The sequence below is a fragment of the Heterocephalus glaber genome, unplaced genomic scaffold (assembly GCF_053883595.1).
Source record: "Heterocephalus glaber isolate CG9 unplaced genomic scaffold, H.glaber_assembly_v1.0 deba00001610, whole genome shotgun sequence".
Lineage (NCBI taxonomy): Eukaryota > Metazoa > Chordata > Mammalia > Rodentia > Bathyergidae > Heterocephalus > Heterocephalus glaber.
Window position 1 is genome coordinate 4,530,704 of NW_028258381.1, and position 17,474 is coordinate 4,548,177.

The following is a 17,474-nucleotide window of genomic DNA, read 5'->3' on the forward strand; positions in this document are numbered from 1 at the left end:
CTCTATTTGACACTTTCCACATTAGATGGTGGGCTTTGCAAAAAATAAAAAAAAAATCAGGCAAACACCTAACACAGCTCTCTCTAACCACCTTCCCTTTCACCTCCTCTTAGCAGGGCACTTTACACAGCATTCTATTGTAAAAGCATAGTACTATTATAGAATTTATTATTTATATTTAGATAATTTTAAAATTTCCCTGGCATTTCAAGTCTAAGTATCGAATTTTCTGTTTATATTAGCATTCCTTTTTCTTAAAGCCCTGTCTTTTAAGCCAAATCCTAGGAGGCTTTTCCCAGTCTGCTTGATTACTACCTATTGAAAGGTTAAGTCTCAGAGACACAAACCAGCTACTTTTTTCTTTTTATTATCAAAATATGAACATGCTCCAAAACCATCTACCACGTATTTCACAGAAACAGATGCCAATGACAAACTTTGAAAAAGAAAATATTGGTTTATATTAGAAAAATTTCTTACTCTAAATGGTGTTAGGAAACTGGTGAAAAGTTACATGATTTTGCTCCATGTGTTTTATTCATCTATGGTTACAGAAGTACATTTGTTACTTGTGGTCAGAAGGAAAAGATAAATAGAGTTAACCAACAGGGAAAAGTACTTTGATGATTTCAGTTGCTGGAACACCTCTGCCAGAGTAACTATGAGATCTAATAATAAGTATGAGACTTATATTTTTCCCTTTGTAATTTCCTCAAAAATTATTCAGTATTCAAAGTTCACCAAGCCCTTTTCTTAATGCAGTCTGCTACATTAAATTAAAAACATCCCAACCGAATTCAGAGTCATTCTACATGAAAAGAAAAACATACAACTTTGAAAGGCTAGTATTTACAAAGAAGAAAAGGTCTTAGAAAGTTATTTTTCTTCATCTTCATATTAAGTAATTATAACTTTTCACCAACCTACGTATCTTGCAAGTATCTTTACAAAATAGTTTTGTAATAAGCACTAGTATCATCTTTTACTTTGAAAGAAAAAGTGGTTAAGTGTCTTTGATAGAAGATTATTTTACTTTTTTGTTTGTTTGGCTTTTTTTGGTTCTGGGGATTGAACTCAGGACCTCATGCTTGCCAGGCCGATGCTGTGCCACTGAGCTACATACCGGCCTGATAGAAAATAATTTTAAAACATAACTTTAAACATTTAATTACGTGAATGTAATTTGATGTAGGATTCTTCCCTTCTGGTTCTGTTGCCAAATATACCAAAAAGAGTTTGTTTCTAACATGATTCTCTAGCACCTACACTTCTGGAAGGCTTCAATGGATCCATTTAGCATTTTGGTGGGGGTCTCAGGTGCAAAAATCTCCGAAAAACAAAAACAAGAAAGAACATATTTTTGCTTTATTTATAATCGTCTACTTCTTATTTAAATCCCCAAACATATTTGAATAATAAATAATGCTAGATTATTTGTCATTTTCAAGTAAACTCAGAAAGCTGAAGATTTTGAATAATGTTAAAGGCTATTTGAAAGTAGAATTCTAATTTGCTGAAATTCCACACATCAGAGTCCTATTTGTTTTGTGCATCATCTTATCCACTGTGCTGGTGGAGTACCCTGCACATGCTGGCCATTAACATAGAAGGACATACACTTCACTAGTAAACAACATGTTGTATTAAGTTGGGATATTCTGGAATCAGAATCTCCTTTCTAATTTATGTTTTATAGATAAAAATAATATTTAGAAGAATGTAGCCATCAATTTCATTGAAAAACAGCTTGTTTGCAGCCTGGATTAAATAAGATCCTTCTCAATATAAATACTCTGATTAACTCACTGCAGTTTTTGGCAGTTATATGCTTTCTGATTAATTGCAATTTTATCTTCTTTTCTATCAAAAAATCCATTAAAGTCCAAGTACATTGACATCAGTTGTGCATTTATAACATTTTGTTGAAAGAATTTATATATACATGTGTAGACTCAACCCAGAGCAGGTTACCCAAACAATGGTTCTGAAAATAATCCATAGAAATAGAAATATTACCTTGATTCTCATTGATCTATCCTACTTCTATTTTCAGAAAGGATTTGAGCTCCATGGTTCACATATTAGAACTAAAGAAAGGGTTTTATGCACAATTTACCTGGTAGACTATTCACCTTTCAGAGGCCCTGGTGACATTGGCTCAGTGAGTTGTGTCATTCAGTTCTGGCCAGACTTTGTTGTTCTAGCCATTTCATAATTTTATTACTGCCTGCATGATTTTAATTTGAACTGAATCTTTCAACATAGGAAAGCAAGTCAGACTTATTTCAAAATGAATTACTGAGTGATTCACTGATGAAACATTCTGAGGATGCCGGAAACATCATTAGAAGATTTAATACACCAAACGAAGGTATATAGAGAGGGTAAATTTATTGTAGCCACTTGATTTGCAACATATGATCCCATAACTCTGTGTACAACTGCCATTCTCATTTTTGTCTTACCTCCAGCACTGGACATCTTAGAGGAGTCCTGATGAGAGCTGGATTTATTGCGGTTTTGATTTTTCCGTTTGTTGGCTGCTCTCACAGATCGAAGGAGTACCTCACTCGCCTTGAAGAAGGCCACCATGAATGGCTGTTTAGACTGAGGCCCATGTCTTCCTACAAGACCAGCAGATTTTACATTGATACTGCGTCCTAGAACATAACACAGAAGCACTTAGTTTAGGAACAAAACAGACAAGAGTTTACCATGTGAATGAATTCTAAGGATACTTTGAGAAGGGGAAAAGGTTTAAAACATTATCAGAATCTTTTCCTCATAGGGCGAGATCTTATAAAGTTTACTATTATAGGCAACTATCCACCCTTAGTTTTTCAGTTTACATTGTTCCTCCATCAGGAGAAAATCTAGCTGCAGTCACTCTCTGGGATCTTCTCACACCTCAATGTCAGGAATACTGCAGTGGAAAGGTTGAACCACCCATCAGCCTGGAAATGCCCATGTCACATAACAATTCCAAACATATTTAACTCTTACCCATTAAGTGTCTCAAAATTTCTTTGAGTGGTAAAAGCTGAATGTTTGGAAGGGTGTTTCTACGTTGCTCAGCCTATCTCAGACTTGTGAGAGTTAATTAGCACCCCTAGCCTTTCTGCCTTCTCCTCTGGCCAACTATATAAAGTTGTGCTCTACTTAGAGTTCTTCACAGGTCATTTTGGAAGATCGTACTGAGGGTAGAGGCTTGCTTTAAGCTCTGTTTCATTCACACTATGGAGTATTTTGAAATAAACATTAAAATTTCAGAATTCCTCCATCTCTGATTTTAAAGTGTGGAGTCTCTCAGAAAAGGAAAATTTCCAGGTGAGCATGAAGATCCATCTTTGCATCTACAATAGCCTGCTATACTTAACTCATATTAGCCGGTGGACATGGCTATATATCAGAGAACAGAGGTGCAAGCAAGGCCTGTTTAGGGTGGAATACAAAGTGAAGGTGCCTGGGAAATGGAAATTGACATTAATGATCATCCCACAAGGATGGTAATAATCATACATATATCATAACCATGTCAGGTTTGTTTGGAGTGCTTGCTAGGCAGTGCTTTAAGTGGTTTCAAGGCATTATTTAAGATGATTCTACAAATACTAGAACAGCTAGGTATTACTATTCTCCTTTTTATAATTCACTTTTATTAGGTTCTTCTAATTTAAAATAATTGTCACTGAAAATTATATATAGCATATTGTATGCAAATAAATATTAAGTAATATGTGGCTGTATATTATATCATTTTATATATACTATACCTACATTCACAAAAAAAAACATTGACTGATATCTGGTTCCATGGAAAGCACCCAAAGAGGGTGAACTGCTTAACCTTAAGTTGTAAATTTAGTTGAAAATTACTCAGAACTTATGCAAAGTTACTACTCTAGATACAGAAGTTACAAAGCCTGTAAGAGTAATACATAATGTGGTTTGAAATATGTACATGATGGACTCTGGTTTGCCCCTTGAGAACTGTGCATGTTTTCTTAAAATATTTATTTAGTAAAGACCGTGGAGCAATAGTCTGTTAAAAGACCTGACCCATCTTAGAAGAAAGAAAAAGAAAACAAAGCCCTGAAACAGCATTGATGGCATTCTAGCAAATAAGCCCTTGCTCTTAACAAAGTTTATTTTGCCAACACAAACACTTTTGTGCATACTTGCATTGTGCAGAGGCCTTCTACCTTCAGAATACGAGACTGTGTCATGTGAGACTGCCCAGCTGTTGGGAGGGATGGATACAGAGGTCCTTTAAATGTGAAGATATTGGTTTAAAAAACAAAGTCTGCACCACTTCAGGGAGCATCATGTCCTCAACAATTGTTCTACAGCATACTGGGGAAATTTGTGATTCATGCGAGTACTGAAATGCCCATCTGCCTCACAAATACCACTAGGCTCAGTCCTATCAGAAAAGCGCTTACAAATAATCAAAGCAGTAAACCTTAAACAAATAAGCCCATAGGTTTCTCTAGTAAGTGTAAACTTACAGTGGCTCTATGCCAGAGTCTATATTTCTTTTAAAAACTCTATCACTGGCATAAATGAAAGAGGCAGTTTGATTTGTGGTCAGAGCAGTTTCCATTCTACTTCCACTGTAACAAATGTATTAATTCAGCTCAGACTTCCTCCTTCTGGCAGCTCTTCTGCTGTAAAAAGAGAAATTAGAAGTTCCAGCCAAATACCGTACCTTGAACTGACCCACTTCAATACATAAACACTTTTACAACATGTTTATTCAGGTGTAGCACTTGAAATTGGTTTAAGATGTTTCCAGTGACAGAGAGCAAGCGAAAGAAAGAGGGGGTGGGTGGAAGAACCAAGAAACTTAACTGTTATGGAATAGAATAACTGGCAATCTGTTCTTCAAATTTCTGATTTTTTTCTGCCTTGGAGTACAACATAAAAAAGTATTTGTTGAAGTTTTTATTTTGAAATTTTAATGAAGTGTTAATTTAACAGAAACTAAATTCTTACCTAGGTTCATTTATGACTGCAGAAATCATTTTTAATATATGAACTTTTTAATACTGAACTGAGTTTCTGCAAGGTGTTCATACATGGAATATAGAAAAATCAGTTTTCCATTTAGTACAATACACACTGACCCTTTCATAGTTAAAAAGACACTTAACACAAACTTCCAAGTTTCGCCTGGTTGGCAAAAAGGTTTCCTTGATTTTTATTCCAAAGACTCAACATTTTAATTTTTATCTATGGAGAAATAATACTGGTATAAAAATTTATGTTCTGAAAGATGTAAAGAGTTTTGTACATTACAAATACGGTTTCTTGGGTTTTACAAAGGTAGATATTGTATGTGAAGCAAAGTACCCTTTGAATCACTGTGAACTCCATTTAAATAACTTTTAATATTAAGTTTCCTTTTGGTTTCCTTTTTACTTTGGCAATGAGGTGCCTATTAAGTTTCCATAAGTTACTGCTTGCTCAGTTACCTTTGGTCTTGAACTACATCATACAAGCATTAACTATACAACCCACTCCTCCGGACCCAATGCACAGACACTGATTACACTGGCTAAACCTTCTGAATGACTGACCAGTTCTTTTTTTGTTCAAAATGCTGACAGGAACCCAAACTATATTTCATGTACTAAAAGTAGTGAACTCTTCATAAGACTTTATTTGAACATTATGAATTTTATTATTAAATATTCAATATGTTCTAGGTATTACACACATATAATTACAGAACAATACCCACTGCATTTTGATTTAGGAAAACTACATAATGTCTCTTTCACCATAAATTTACTTTTCAAAGCCAGTGCTTATTTTTGAGTGGTTTCTAGTTTAGATAGATAGATAGATGAGATAGATAGATAGATAGATAGATAGATAGATAGATAGATAGATAGTGGATAGAACATTAAATATACAAATGTAGGGAAAAGGGGGAAGTTGATGAAAGGAGCATTAAAATGAAAAGGTGGTAAGGATACCAGACTGAGCCCAGATTAGTCACCTGAAGCTTCAGATTTGTCTAAGCAGACCTGGAACACCAGTGGATTTAATTTAACAAGTATATATTTAAATAAGGAGTGGAGTATTTCATAGGAAACAAGTCACTTTAAGGAAATGGTAAAGCCCTACTGCATAGATTTAGACCAATATCCCAGGTAGTGAGTGCAAAGAAGCAGTAAGTTTTGAGTCTGTAATTCAGTTTTTTTCTGGCATAGTTGCATTTTGAATTCCTAAAATCAAATCAAAGAAAAATCTAATAAAATCTTTTGACCTATAGTGTGTGAAATATGGACAGGACAAAGGAGCACTACTTTAGTACTTGGTTACCAGTGTGTGACACAAGTGCTGGAGAAATAGTCTCCCTACATTAGACAAGTAGCCTCTGAGTAGTTCCAGAATGGATCAGAATGGCAGCAGCAAGATGAGCTCCAAATTTGTCTTCCATATCAGCTTCTTCATTAGCAATGACTTCAGAGGGGGAACAGCCTACTGGAAGCTCATGGGAGCAGTAATGTGCTGGCAAAGGTAGTTTTAACAAACATTGTACCAAAGCAAGATTCAGTTCCACTTTTGGGATGAAGTGTCCCCAAGAGCACAGACAACTCCACTGGAAAACATCATGTCTTGGTGCTGTACATTAGGAAGAGGGCAGGGAAGTGATATTTGAAATGGGTGTGGTGAAACAGGAAGCTAAAAGCCTGTTTGCTGGGAGTTGTTCAATGCTTAAATGTGTTGTGCCACACAAATGGAAGGATGGAGGTCAAAGTGAAGAAGAGATTGAAAAGTTTCTGAGAAGAGTATAGCAGCATTCTAGGGATCTCGCTGGTGACAGCTGGTCCCAGAGGAATATGATGTGTGCCCAGTTATCCCAGGTATATAATGGAATGCTTGGACAACGAAGTGCAAGGGATAATGAAGTGAAGGGATAATGAAAATATTATAAGAACTCAATGTTTGATACTAGTAGGTGTGATCTTTTTGCATTAAAAAAAGAATGTCCATTAAATGTTTACATATGAAAAGATTTCTTTTGAACTATTCATACCTTGCCTATATTGTCTTCACTTCAAAGTTGTATAGACACCAAGATAAGAGAAAGAAAATTTGAATTTACATATACAGATGTATAACTTCTCAATATTACTAAATAGTCCAAATAGAAATAGGGTTGGGTTGGTTTCTTTTAAAGAAATGATTGTTCTATTTACACAGGAACTAAGAAAGAAGTCCTTATGAATGTTCAAGTTGTGAACTTTCACAGATTCAAATGGACCATGCATTACATGGAAGTAGACAAATCATGGCAGTAGCTCATGTGTCTGTGGGACAGTGTCACAGTTGAGCTGCTGTGTGCTTACTGTATAGAGCAATAGTGTACAGTAATACAGTGCTCAATCAAAGCCCAGGCTGTCTGGAAGCAAGAGGAAAAGCAGTGGTGATGTGGAGACTTTTTTTTATGCCTTACATTGTATATTTGTGTCAAAGGTGTGTAAGATTTTCTTTGTCAGACTTAGGAACAAATCTGACTTACGAATGTTCTCCCAGAAGAGAACTTGTTCACAAGTCAGAACTTGAGACTGGAACTCTATCTACTAAATTTTGTCCTAATTGAGGCTGGAGATTCAAGACTTCCAGTCCTGCCACTCTTACCTCTATGCTTTTGTATGAGTACTAAGGGCACCGTATTAAAGTCAAATTGGCCAAAGGACATGATGGGCATTATTTCAGAGGTGTAGCAATAGTGACGGTAAGCTGGTAAATCAAAGGTCTGTCTCATAATCATGGTTTTGTATTTCAGACCATTTCTTTTGGAAAATGTGACATTCAGAATGTTTATTTCTTTGAAAACAAAGTTATTAAAGGAGAATCTGACATAAAATAGCTCTTTAGATGCATGTTGATATTATATGGCAAGTGGCTCCAAATGTAAGCATTTAGTTCCCCTCTAAGATACAGTTTGAGAAACACTCATTTGAGGATTTATCAGAGGCTAAACGTTGATATCACTCTGAAATCTTAGCATAAAATCCAGTTTGGTTTTTTCCTCCTATAAACCTACAGCAACTGACTATTTAACCCAAAACACTTGTGTATGAATTACTTTTCCTTCAAGAAAGACTTGTAGTGGCATCCTTAATGGATACTCCTTAGAAACAGTTTATACTTCTTATTCACATATCTACTTGATCTTCCCTTATTTTCAACCCATGGTTAAATTTGATTCTAGTACTCCTTAAATTATAGATTCTGTGCCTCTAAATTATACTGGAATTTTACCATTTTTGGAAACATGATTTAAAATGTTCGGGATTCTTTGCCTGACATGGAGACTAAATCATATTTATATCAGATTTTAAGGAATGTAGGGAAAATAGAATTTTGTGTATTTAGATTCCACATATACTTTAACTTACTGTAGGCTTCAATTAAATCTGTTGTAATCTAGCTACAAATTTCAACTTTGTTGTACCATCATGAAAAATTTGCAGTTTTTAGTTTTATACTAAAAACACAGACGTACTTCCAGACATAAGCGTTCTCATTTGAAGTACCACAAACACAATTTAACATTCCTGCCGAAATTTTAAAATGGTTTACACTGCCTTAGAAATTCAAATAAAAACAAGTAAAGGTAGAATTTTAAACTATTTCAGTGACACTGGAAACTCACACTTAAGTGGCATTTTAAAACTACTTTTTGAACTTTAGAGTGCAAGATAATATTTTTACCTGATTCTGCATGCTAATTCTAAGTTTTGGTTGACAAATGAGGTTTAGCATGCAAATCCTCTTCTGGATCTTCTGTTTTAATCTTATATTGACATTTAAAAGTGTCACTTTAAAATAATTGCTTTATATCAAATATTATTACTATTAAGACATTTCAAAAGCAAAGGAGGGATAATGGGATAATATGTGTTAGCAAGCATAGGATTCTGCAGCTGAGAAGTAAAGGCAAAAGCACACATTGCAGCCATGCCCTCCGAGGAGCTTACTGGTAATTGGTATCCCTGTCCTGACACACCAATGTGAACTGTGAGCTGCAGGTCTCTGTGCTTAAAAAAATGGTAACAATTCCTCTTACTGTATGACAGAGGAAAACTCATTTTCCTTTCTGATTGGGGTTCACAAGGGTTAGAGAATGTCAAAGGGGAAAAATACTTTAAAAACAGTTGTCATTAGTCCTAAAAATTATACAGAAAAGTCCATAATGCTCTATAGCCTGAGAATGTGGTGGCAATTAGAAAAGGAAATGGAGGGCTTTGGTCAGAAACATGGGCACAATAACTAAAGGCGTGACAGGAAAAACATAAATATTTGTGAACCAAACTCAAAGCTCTTGAGACTCTAGGAAGAAGAGCCTGGGGACAGAAAGGCTGAGAGTTGTAAAAGAGCAGGGCCAGGGGTTTGTGCCTGATCATGGAAGCTGTCCAAAATGTGCAAATATTTTATGACATGAAGGGAGGAGCTGAGGTGTTGAAAAATGATCAGTCTCATTCCATGAACACCAATATGAGAGCCCAAGTTTACTTTACTGTCTGAGGCATGACATGTGCAACAAATGCTTTTTGCCTTGGGCCCTATTTTCACCTGGTTGAAAAATGAATCCCATGCTAAGCATTGTAGTTTACCTCCATGGAGGCACTTACTTTTTAATAGCTATTTTCTTTATATAGCACCTTTCCCCTGAGACCTGCGGAGGCTTACAGACTTCATCTATCACATGTCCCCAAAATATTGGCTAGCACTGCTCCCTCCACCCCTCCCTTATTTTAAGAAAGCAGAAACTTTCTTTGCAAAAAACCATGAGAAAGAAGTCTATTTTCCAGTTATTATGTCTATGTCCCACATATTAAAGAGAAAGTTTACTCTCAGACCCCATACTACTGCCCCAGAGCACCAATGAGGTAAGCTGCTCAGGCTGCCATACCGCCACCCCAGAACACTGAGTAAGTGAGCCAAGTGGGCACCAGATCCCCCCCCCAGCTGTGCTGAGTCATTACCTGGATGCACACCACAGAGTTGCAGGGGTCATAAAGGACATTGTTCTGAGCTTGAGAAGATAGAGTAGAAGTGAACAACATAAAGAGGGCTGCTCTGAGGCCCCTTAATGAAAATTAAAGCCCACTGGAAAAGAGAAGAAAATCTCTGCAATAAAGGCACACCAGACCACCTTAGTTGGGGGAGCAGCAGTGTGGAACAGAGCAACGCGAATGCAGGTAGATCCCAGCCAGGACTCTGCCCTGACCCCAGAGGCTGGGGCACACTGGTCCAAGCCAAGGGACTGCCTGGAAAAGAGCTACACAGGCACAAAAGCAACAGCCATAGGTTCACCCCCAATAACATCAGAAAGTGCGTGAGACCCCAGCCAGAAGCTTGCTCATACAACAGGAACTGGGGTGGACAGCAACCATCCAGAGGGCCTCCCAGACAACAGCTACAAGGGGACCCTAGCCAGTGGCATACCTATATATCATCACATGTGTGCACAGGTCTCAGCCAGAAGCCCACGCAGACAACAAGTCAGCTCAGGGATCCAAAAGGCTATCTTTCTGAATCCAGGAATTAGTGTACTGGTGAGCAGCAGAGAAAAGGCTACTCTGTGGCTTGCTGAGAATTGAAGAACACTGAGTGAGCAAAAATTTTCATCAAAAGAGGCACAGCAGGCTGTATCTATTGAAATGAGAAGACATGTAAACATGTCTCAAAACCAGACTTCCAGATCAAATAAGGCAACCCCAAAAGGAAATGAGATGGAACAACCTGATACTCAACCACCTGGACTCCCTGAACTGGCAACAAAAGAGGATCTGGAAAAAATGAAATCAGAAATACTTTCTCAGACAACAGCAGAGATTGTGCCCACAGTGGAAGACATGATTAATAAATCTAGACTGTACACAGAAAAAAATAGAAGAGCTGTGGAAAATGATGGAATCACAACATAGGAAACAAATGCAATGCATAAAACAGATGCAAAAAGATTTCCAGGAGATTAAAAATGCCATTGAAAGTTTGTGTAGCAGAATGAGCAAATGTGAGGACAGATTTTCAGATATGGAAGATAAGATTGCAAATAGTGACCAGGAAAAGAAAAATTTCTTTAAAATAATAAGGGACCATGAGAACTCAATCCAGCAGCTACTAGATGATACAAAGAAGAATAACATAAGACTGTTTGGAGTCAATGAAGAAAGAGGACAGAGTGCAGATGACATTAAAAAACTGTTCAAAGAAGTGATGGCAGAAAACATCCCAAGCAAGGGAAAAGAACTTGACATACAGATAAGGGAGATGTATAGGACTCCAACTAGCCTTGATTTAAAAAAATCTGCAGATAGGCATATATTAGTTGAGATTCCAGAAACCCAACAGAAGAACAAAGTTCTACAAGCAGTTAGAGAACTGAAGCAAATCACATACAAAGGAAACCCATCAGAATCACAGCAGACTTCTTAACACAAACCCTCAAGGCAAGAAGAGCTTGGAGTGACGTATTCCAAGCCCTAAAGGAAAACAGCCTCCCATCCAGATTGATGTACCCTGTAAAACTATCTTTCAAAATTCATGGAGAAATAAGATACTTTCATGACAAAGAGCACATTAGGAACTTCATGCATAATAATCCAGCACTCCAAAAATTTTAGACAATGCCCTAGGAGAAGACAGTGAGGATCACAACCCCAGGAAGCTCAGAAGAATGAATCCATCAGGCATGACAAGACATTAAAAGCAAAGGGGGAGAATCCAACAAAAAGAAAAAATTATGACAGTGATAAGTCAATATGTATCAGTTGTAACCATCAATGTCAGTGGTCTCAATTTACCAATCAAAAGAAATAAGATTGGCAGAATGTGTCAAGAAGCAAGACCCAACAATATGCTGCATACAAGAAACACACTGAATTCAAAAAGAAACTCATGCACTGAAAGTTAAAGGGTGGAAAACCATACTCCAAGCAACAGGAACCTGAAAAAAAGCAGGAGTAACTATCCTAATTGCAGATCTAGTGGATTTCAAACCAAAATCTGAAACACTTCTGGTCTCAAGAATTTCAGATAAGGGGCAGTCATCCTATATGTACGAATCAATTGTGAATATTTTTTTTCATTTCTCTTAAGTAAAAATTTAAGGACAGAACTGTTGACCTGAGAACCAGTGGAACAGATTAGAAAATTCCGAAGCAACTCCAGACACACTTACTCATCCCATCTTTGATAAAGGAGCCAAGCACCCTCACTGGAGGAAAGATAGCCTTTTTAATAAATGGTTCTGGAAAAATTGGGTTTCAACTTGCCAAAGATTAAAATTAGGTGTATATCTCTCACCATGGACTAAACAAAAACTGAAATAGATTAAGGACCTAAATATTAAAATAGGCTGAATTACCTGGAACAGAGGTTAGGTAGAACTCTTGAAGACATTGATGTAGGAAAAGATTTTATGAACAAAACCTCAGTTGCCTGTGAACTAGCACAGTCTATCAACAAGTGGGATCTCTTCTTGTTAAAAAGCTTCTGCACAGCAAGAGAAACCAGCAACAGTGTGAAGAGAAAACCCACAATGTGGGAAAAAATTTTCACCAGCAGTCCCTCAGACAAAGGTCTACTATCTTGAATCCATAAAGAACTTATAAAAATCAGACCTCCCAAATTTAAAGATCCAATGCAAAAATGGGCATCTGAAATGAACAGACATTTCTCAGACAAAGAAGTAGACATGGCAAATAAACATATGAAAAAATGTTCAACATCATTGGTCATTCGAGAGATGCAAATGAAAACAATGCTGAGATTCCACTTCACTCCAGAAAGAATGGCTGCTATCATGAAATTAACCAATAACAAATTCTGGCAGGGCTGTGGGGAAGGAGGAACACTGATCCACTGCTGGTGGGAGTGTAGACTGGTGTAACCACTGTGGAAAGTAGTATGGAGATACCTCAAAGACCTAGGACTGGAAGTCCCATTGGAGCCAGCTATTCCCCTGCTGGGTATCTTCCCAAAAGAATGAAAAGAAATCATACCACAGTGATATATGTGCACCCATGTTCATAGCAGCACAATTTGTAATAGTGAAAACTTGGAAGCAGCCCAAATGCCCATCAACTGGGGATTGGACAAAGAAAATGTGGGTTTTTTTTTTTTTTAATAAAATGGAGTACTACTCAGCCATAAAAAATGAGAAATTAGAGACATTTATTGCTAAATGGATGCACACTGAGGTGATACTCTTAAGTGAAATAAACAGAAAACACATGTGTAAATGCCAAATAGTTTCTCTAGTGTGAGAAACTGAAAGTGTAAATAAGGACTAAAAGGTAAAATAGATAATGTGAAATAGGAAGAAAAGGGGCAAAGGGGAAGGGGAATTTGGTTGGAGAGGTTGGGAAAAGGAAAGAAGGGAATGAAATTAATATGAGAAAATGAAAAAATGGAAACAAAGTCTTTGTAAATAGGGAGGGATGGAGGGGTTGAAGGGAGGGCAGGGGAAGGGAAAAATTAGAACCCAGACAGATTATGTAATGGTGCAAATTTCCAATGATGAGCATCATTATGTTGTATACCTAAATTGTAGCAATAAAACAAAAATTTTAAAATAAGAACAGAATAGTTGGTTCTTAACAGTAATACAAGCAATTTCTATATTGTTTTCCAATTTTACATTCACATTAGCAGTATTAGAAAGTTCTAACTGGTTCACACCAAAGTGGACATTTGTTCTTTAAATCTCCCTAATGAGTGTATAATACAATCTTGTTGTTTCACTGATTAGTATTTTTCTGATTCTAGTGTTGCACACATTTCCTTGTGCTGTACTGGCTATTTATCATCTTCTTGTGTCCACTTTTACATTGGGTTGTCTATTCATGAGGTGTAAGAGTCCTTTATATATTCTGCTCATAGGTTATATGTATTAAAAATATGTTCTGTTTAAGGATTACTTTTCATTTTCTTAACGGGGTCTTTTAAAGTTCTAAATTTTGATGAAATCGCATTTATGAATTCTTTTAATGTTATTTTATTGGTACATTTTATTTATACAGTATAATGACATTCATCATTAGAAATTTGCACCTTTACATAAACTCTCTTGGTTCTTATCTTTTCCCCTTCCCGTGCCCTCCTTTCAACCCCTCCATCCCTCCCTTTTTACAAAGGCTTTGTTTCCATTTTTGCATTTTCCTCCTATTGATTCCATTCCCTTCTTTCCTTTCCATTACCCCTCTCACTTCCCCTTCCCTTTTGACCCTTTTCTCCCTATTTCACATTATCTATTATTCCTTTTAGTCCTTTTTTACACTTTCAATTTCTCACACTGGAGAAACTATACGGTATTTTCACATGTGTGTCCTATTTATTTCCCTTAAGAGTATCGCCTCAATGTGCATTCATTTAGCTATAAATGTCTCTAAATTCTCATTTTTTATAGCAGAGTAGTACTTCATTCTATAAAAATACCATATCTTCTTTATCCATTCATTTGTTGATGGGCATTTGGGCTGTTTGCAAGTTTTAACTTTTACAAACTGCTGCTATGAATATGGGTGCACATATATCACTATGGTATGATTCTTTTCATTCTTTGGGGAAGATATCCAGCAGAGGAATAGCTGGGTCAAATGGGACTTCCTGTCCTAGTTCTTTGAGGTATCTTCATACTGCTTTCCACAGTGGTTGCACAAGTCTACACTCCCACCAGCAGTGGAGCAGGGTTCCTCTTTCCTCACAGCCCTGCCAGCATTTGTTACTGGTTGATTTCATGAAGGCAGCCATTCTTTCTGGGATGAGGTGGAATCTCAGCTTTGTTTTCATTTGCATGTATCGATTGCCCAGTGATGTTGAACATTGATTTGTTTCTTTATTTGCTACTTCTACTTCTTTGTCTGAGAAATGTCTCTTCATTTCAGATGCCCATTTTCTGATTTCTTAAATTTTGGGTCTTTAAATTTGGGAGGTCTGATTCTTTTAAGTTCTTTATAGATTCTAGATAGTAGACCTTTGTTTGAGGGAGAGCAGGTGATAATTTTTCCCACATTGTGGATTGTCTCTTCACACTGTTGGTGTTTCTATGCTGTGCAGAAGCCTTTTATTAAGAAGAGATCCCACATTTTGATTGTTTGTGCTAGTTCATGGGCAACTGAGGTTTTGTTCATAAAATCATTTCCTACACCAATATCTTCAAGAGTTCTTCCTAACCTCTCTAATAGCTGGATTAATGTTTCTGTTTTAATATTTAGATCTCTAATCCATTTTGATTTTAGTTTAGTGCATAGTGAGAGATATAGGTCTAGTTTTAATCTTTGGCAAGTGGAAATCCAACTTTTCCAGCACTATTTATTAAAGAGTCTATCTTTCCACCAGTGAGGGTGTTTGGCTTCTTTATCAAAGATGAGATGGCTGAGTATGTCTGGAGTTGTTTCTGCATCTTCTAATCTGTTCCCCTGGTTCTCAGGTCTGTTATTTTGCCAGTACAATGCTGTTTTTAATCATAGTAGCTTTGTAGTATAGTTTCAAGTTGGGGGTTGTGATACCCCCTGCCATGTCTCTGTTACCTAGAATTGCTTTTGCTATTCTGGGTCTCTTCTTGTTCCAAATGAATTTTTGGATTGTTTTCTCAAGGTCCATGAAGCATGCTGCGGGATTTCTATTGGGATTGCATTGAATCTATGTAGCAGTTGGGAAAGTATGGCCTTTTTCCCTATGTAGATTCTTCCTATCCAGGACCAAGGGATGTCTTTCCATTTTCTGATACCCTCTTCAATCTCTCTTTTCAGAGTGCTACAATTTTCAGAGAAGAGGTCTTTGATTTCTTTGATTAGGTTGATTCCTAGGTATTTTAGTTTTTTGGATGATATTGTGAAAGGAATTGTTTGCCCTATTTCTGTCTCAGTAAGTCTGTTGTTCGTGCAGAGGAAAGCTATTGATTTTTGTGTGTTGACCTTGTATCCAGCTACTTTACTGAATTTGGTTATTAAGCCTAGAAGACTTTTGGTGGATTTCTTGGGGTCTTCTATATAGAGTATCATGTCATCTGCAAATAATGACAATTTAACTTCTTCATTTCCTATCTTTATTCCTTTTATTTCTTTCTCTTGTCTAATAGACATGGCTAATGTTTCTAAAACTATATTGGATTTTGTCAAATGCTTTTTCTGTGTCTACTGAAATGATCATATGGTTGTTCTTGACTCTACTGATACAGTGTATTACATTGATTGATTTGCATATGTTGTACCATCCCTGCATTCCTGGGATGAATCCCACTTCGTCAGGATATATGATCTTCTTGATGATCTTCCGCATTCTATTTGCCAGTATCTCATTAAGGATTTATGCATCTATGTTCATTAGTGTGATTGACCTATAGTTCTCTTTTTAAGCTGGGTCTTCCTCTGCTTTGGGGATCAAGGTGATGCTTACTTCCAGCAATGATTTTGGGAGTATTGCTTTCCTTTCAATTTCATTGAAGAGTTTAAATAGTACTGGCAGTAGTTCCTCTCTAAATGTCTTCTAGAATTCAGCAGTGAAGCCATCAGGACCCGGGCTTTTCTGAATTGCTAAGTTTTTAATTATGTTTTCAATTTCATTGATTGATATTGGGTTGTTTACACTTTTTAGGTCTTCTTCATTCAACTTTAGTAATTCATACGTAACTAGGAATCTGTCCATTTCTCCTGTGTTTTCCATCTTATTGGTGTATAGGTTCTCAAAGTAGGTATTGATGATCCTCTGGATTTCTACTGGATCCATTGTAATTTCATCCTTTTCATTCCTAATTGAATGGATTTGAGCCATTTCTTTCCTTTTTCTGATAAGTTTGGCTAAGGGTTTGTCAATTTTGTTGATTTTTTAGAAGAACTAACTCTTGGCTTCATTGATTTTCTGTATTGTTCTCTTAGTCTCCATTGAATTGATTTCTGCTCTAATCTTCATAATTTCCTCCTTTGTATGAGCGTTGGGTTTGTCCTGCTCTTCTTTTTCTAGAAGCTTAAGGTTCAGCATCAGGTTGTTTAATTGGATTCACTCTGTTTTCCTAATATGTGTATTCACTGCTATAAATTTCCCTCATAAGACTGCTTTCACTGTGTCCCATATATTCTGATATGCTGTATTGTCATTGTCATTTAATTGAAGGAACTGTCTGATTCCTTCTTTAATTTCCTCTGTGACCCACTGGTTATTCAGAAGTGTGTTGTTAAATTTTCATGTGGTTATGAAATTTTTCAGGTTTCTTTTTATATTGATCTCCAATTTCATCGCATTATGGTGTGATAATATACAGGGGATAACTTCAATTCCTTTGCACTTACCTAAGTATGTTCCGTGACTGAGTATGTGTTCTATTTTGGAGAACAACCCATGTGCAGCAGAAAACAATGTGTATTCTGATTTTGTGGGGTGGAAGACTCTGTAAACATCTGTTAAGTTCATTTGTTCAAGAGTTTGAGTTCTAATATTTTGTTGCT

At 36.5% G+C, this 17,474-nt stretch overlaps 1 protein-coding gene across 1 annotated transcript in view; it reads right to left on the reverse strand.

Moving 5' to 3' along the window:
- Positions 1-17,474, reverse strand: part of Bmp5 (bone morphogenetic protein 5) — a 141,618-nt gene that overhangs the window by 12,119 nt on the left and 112,025 nt on the right. The window contains exon 4 of the mRNA XM_004868831.3: positions 2,466-2,660. Coding sequence (XP_004868888.1) covers positions 2,466-2,660 — 195 coding nt within the window. The remainder of the gene's footprint in view (positions 1-2,465; positions 2,661-17,474) is intronic.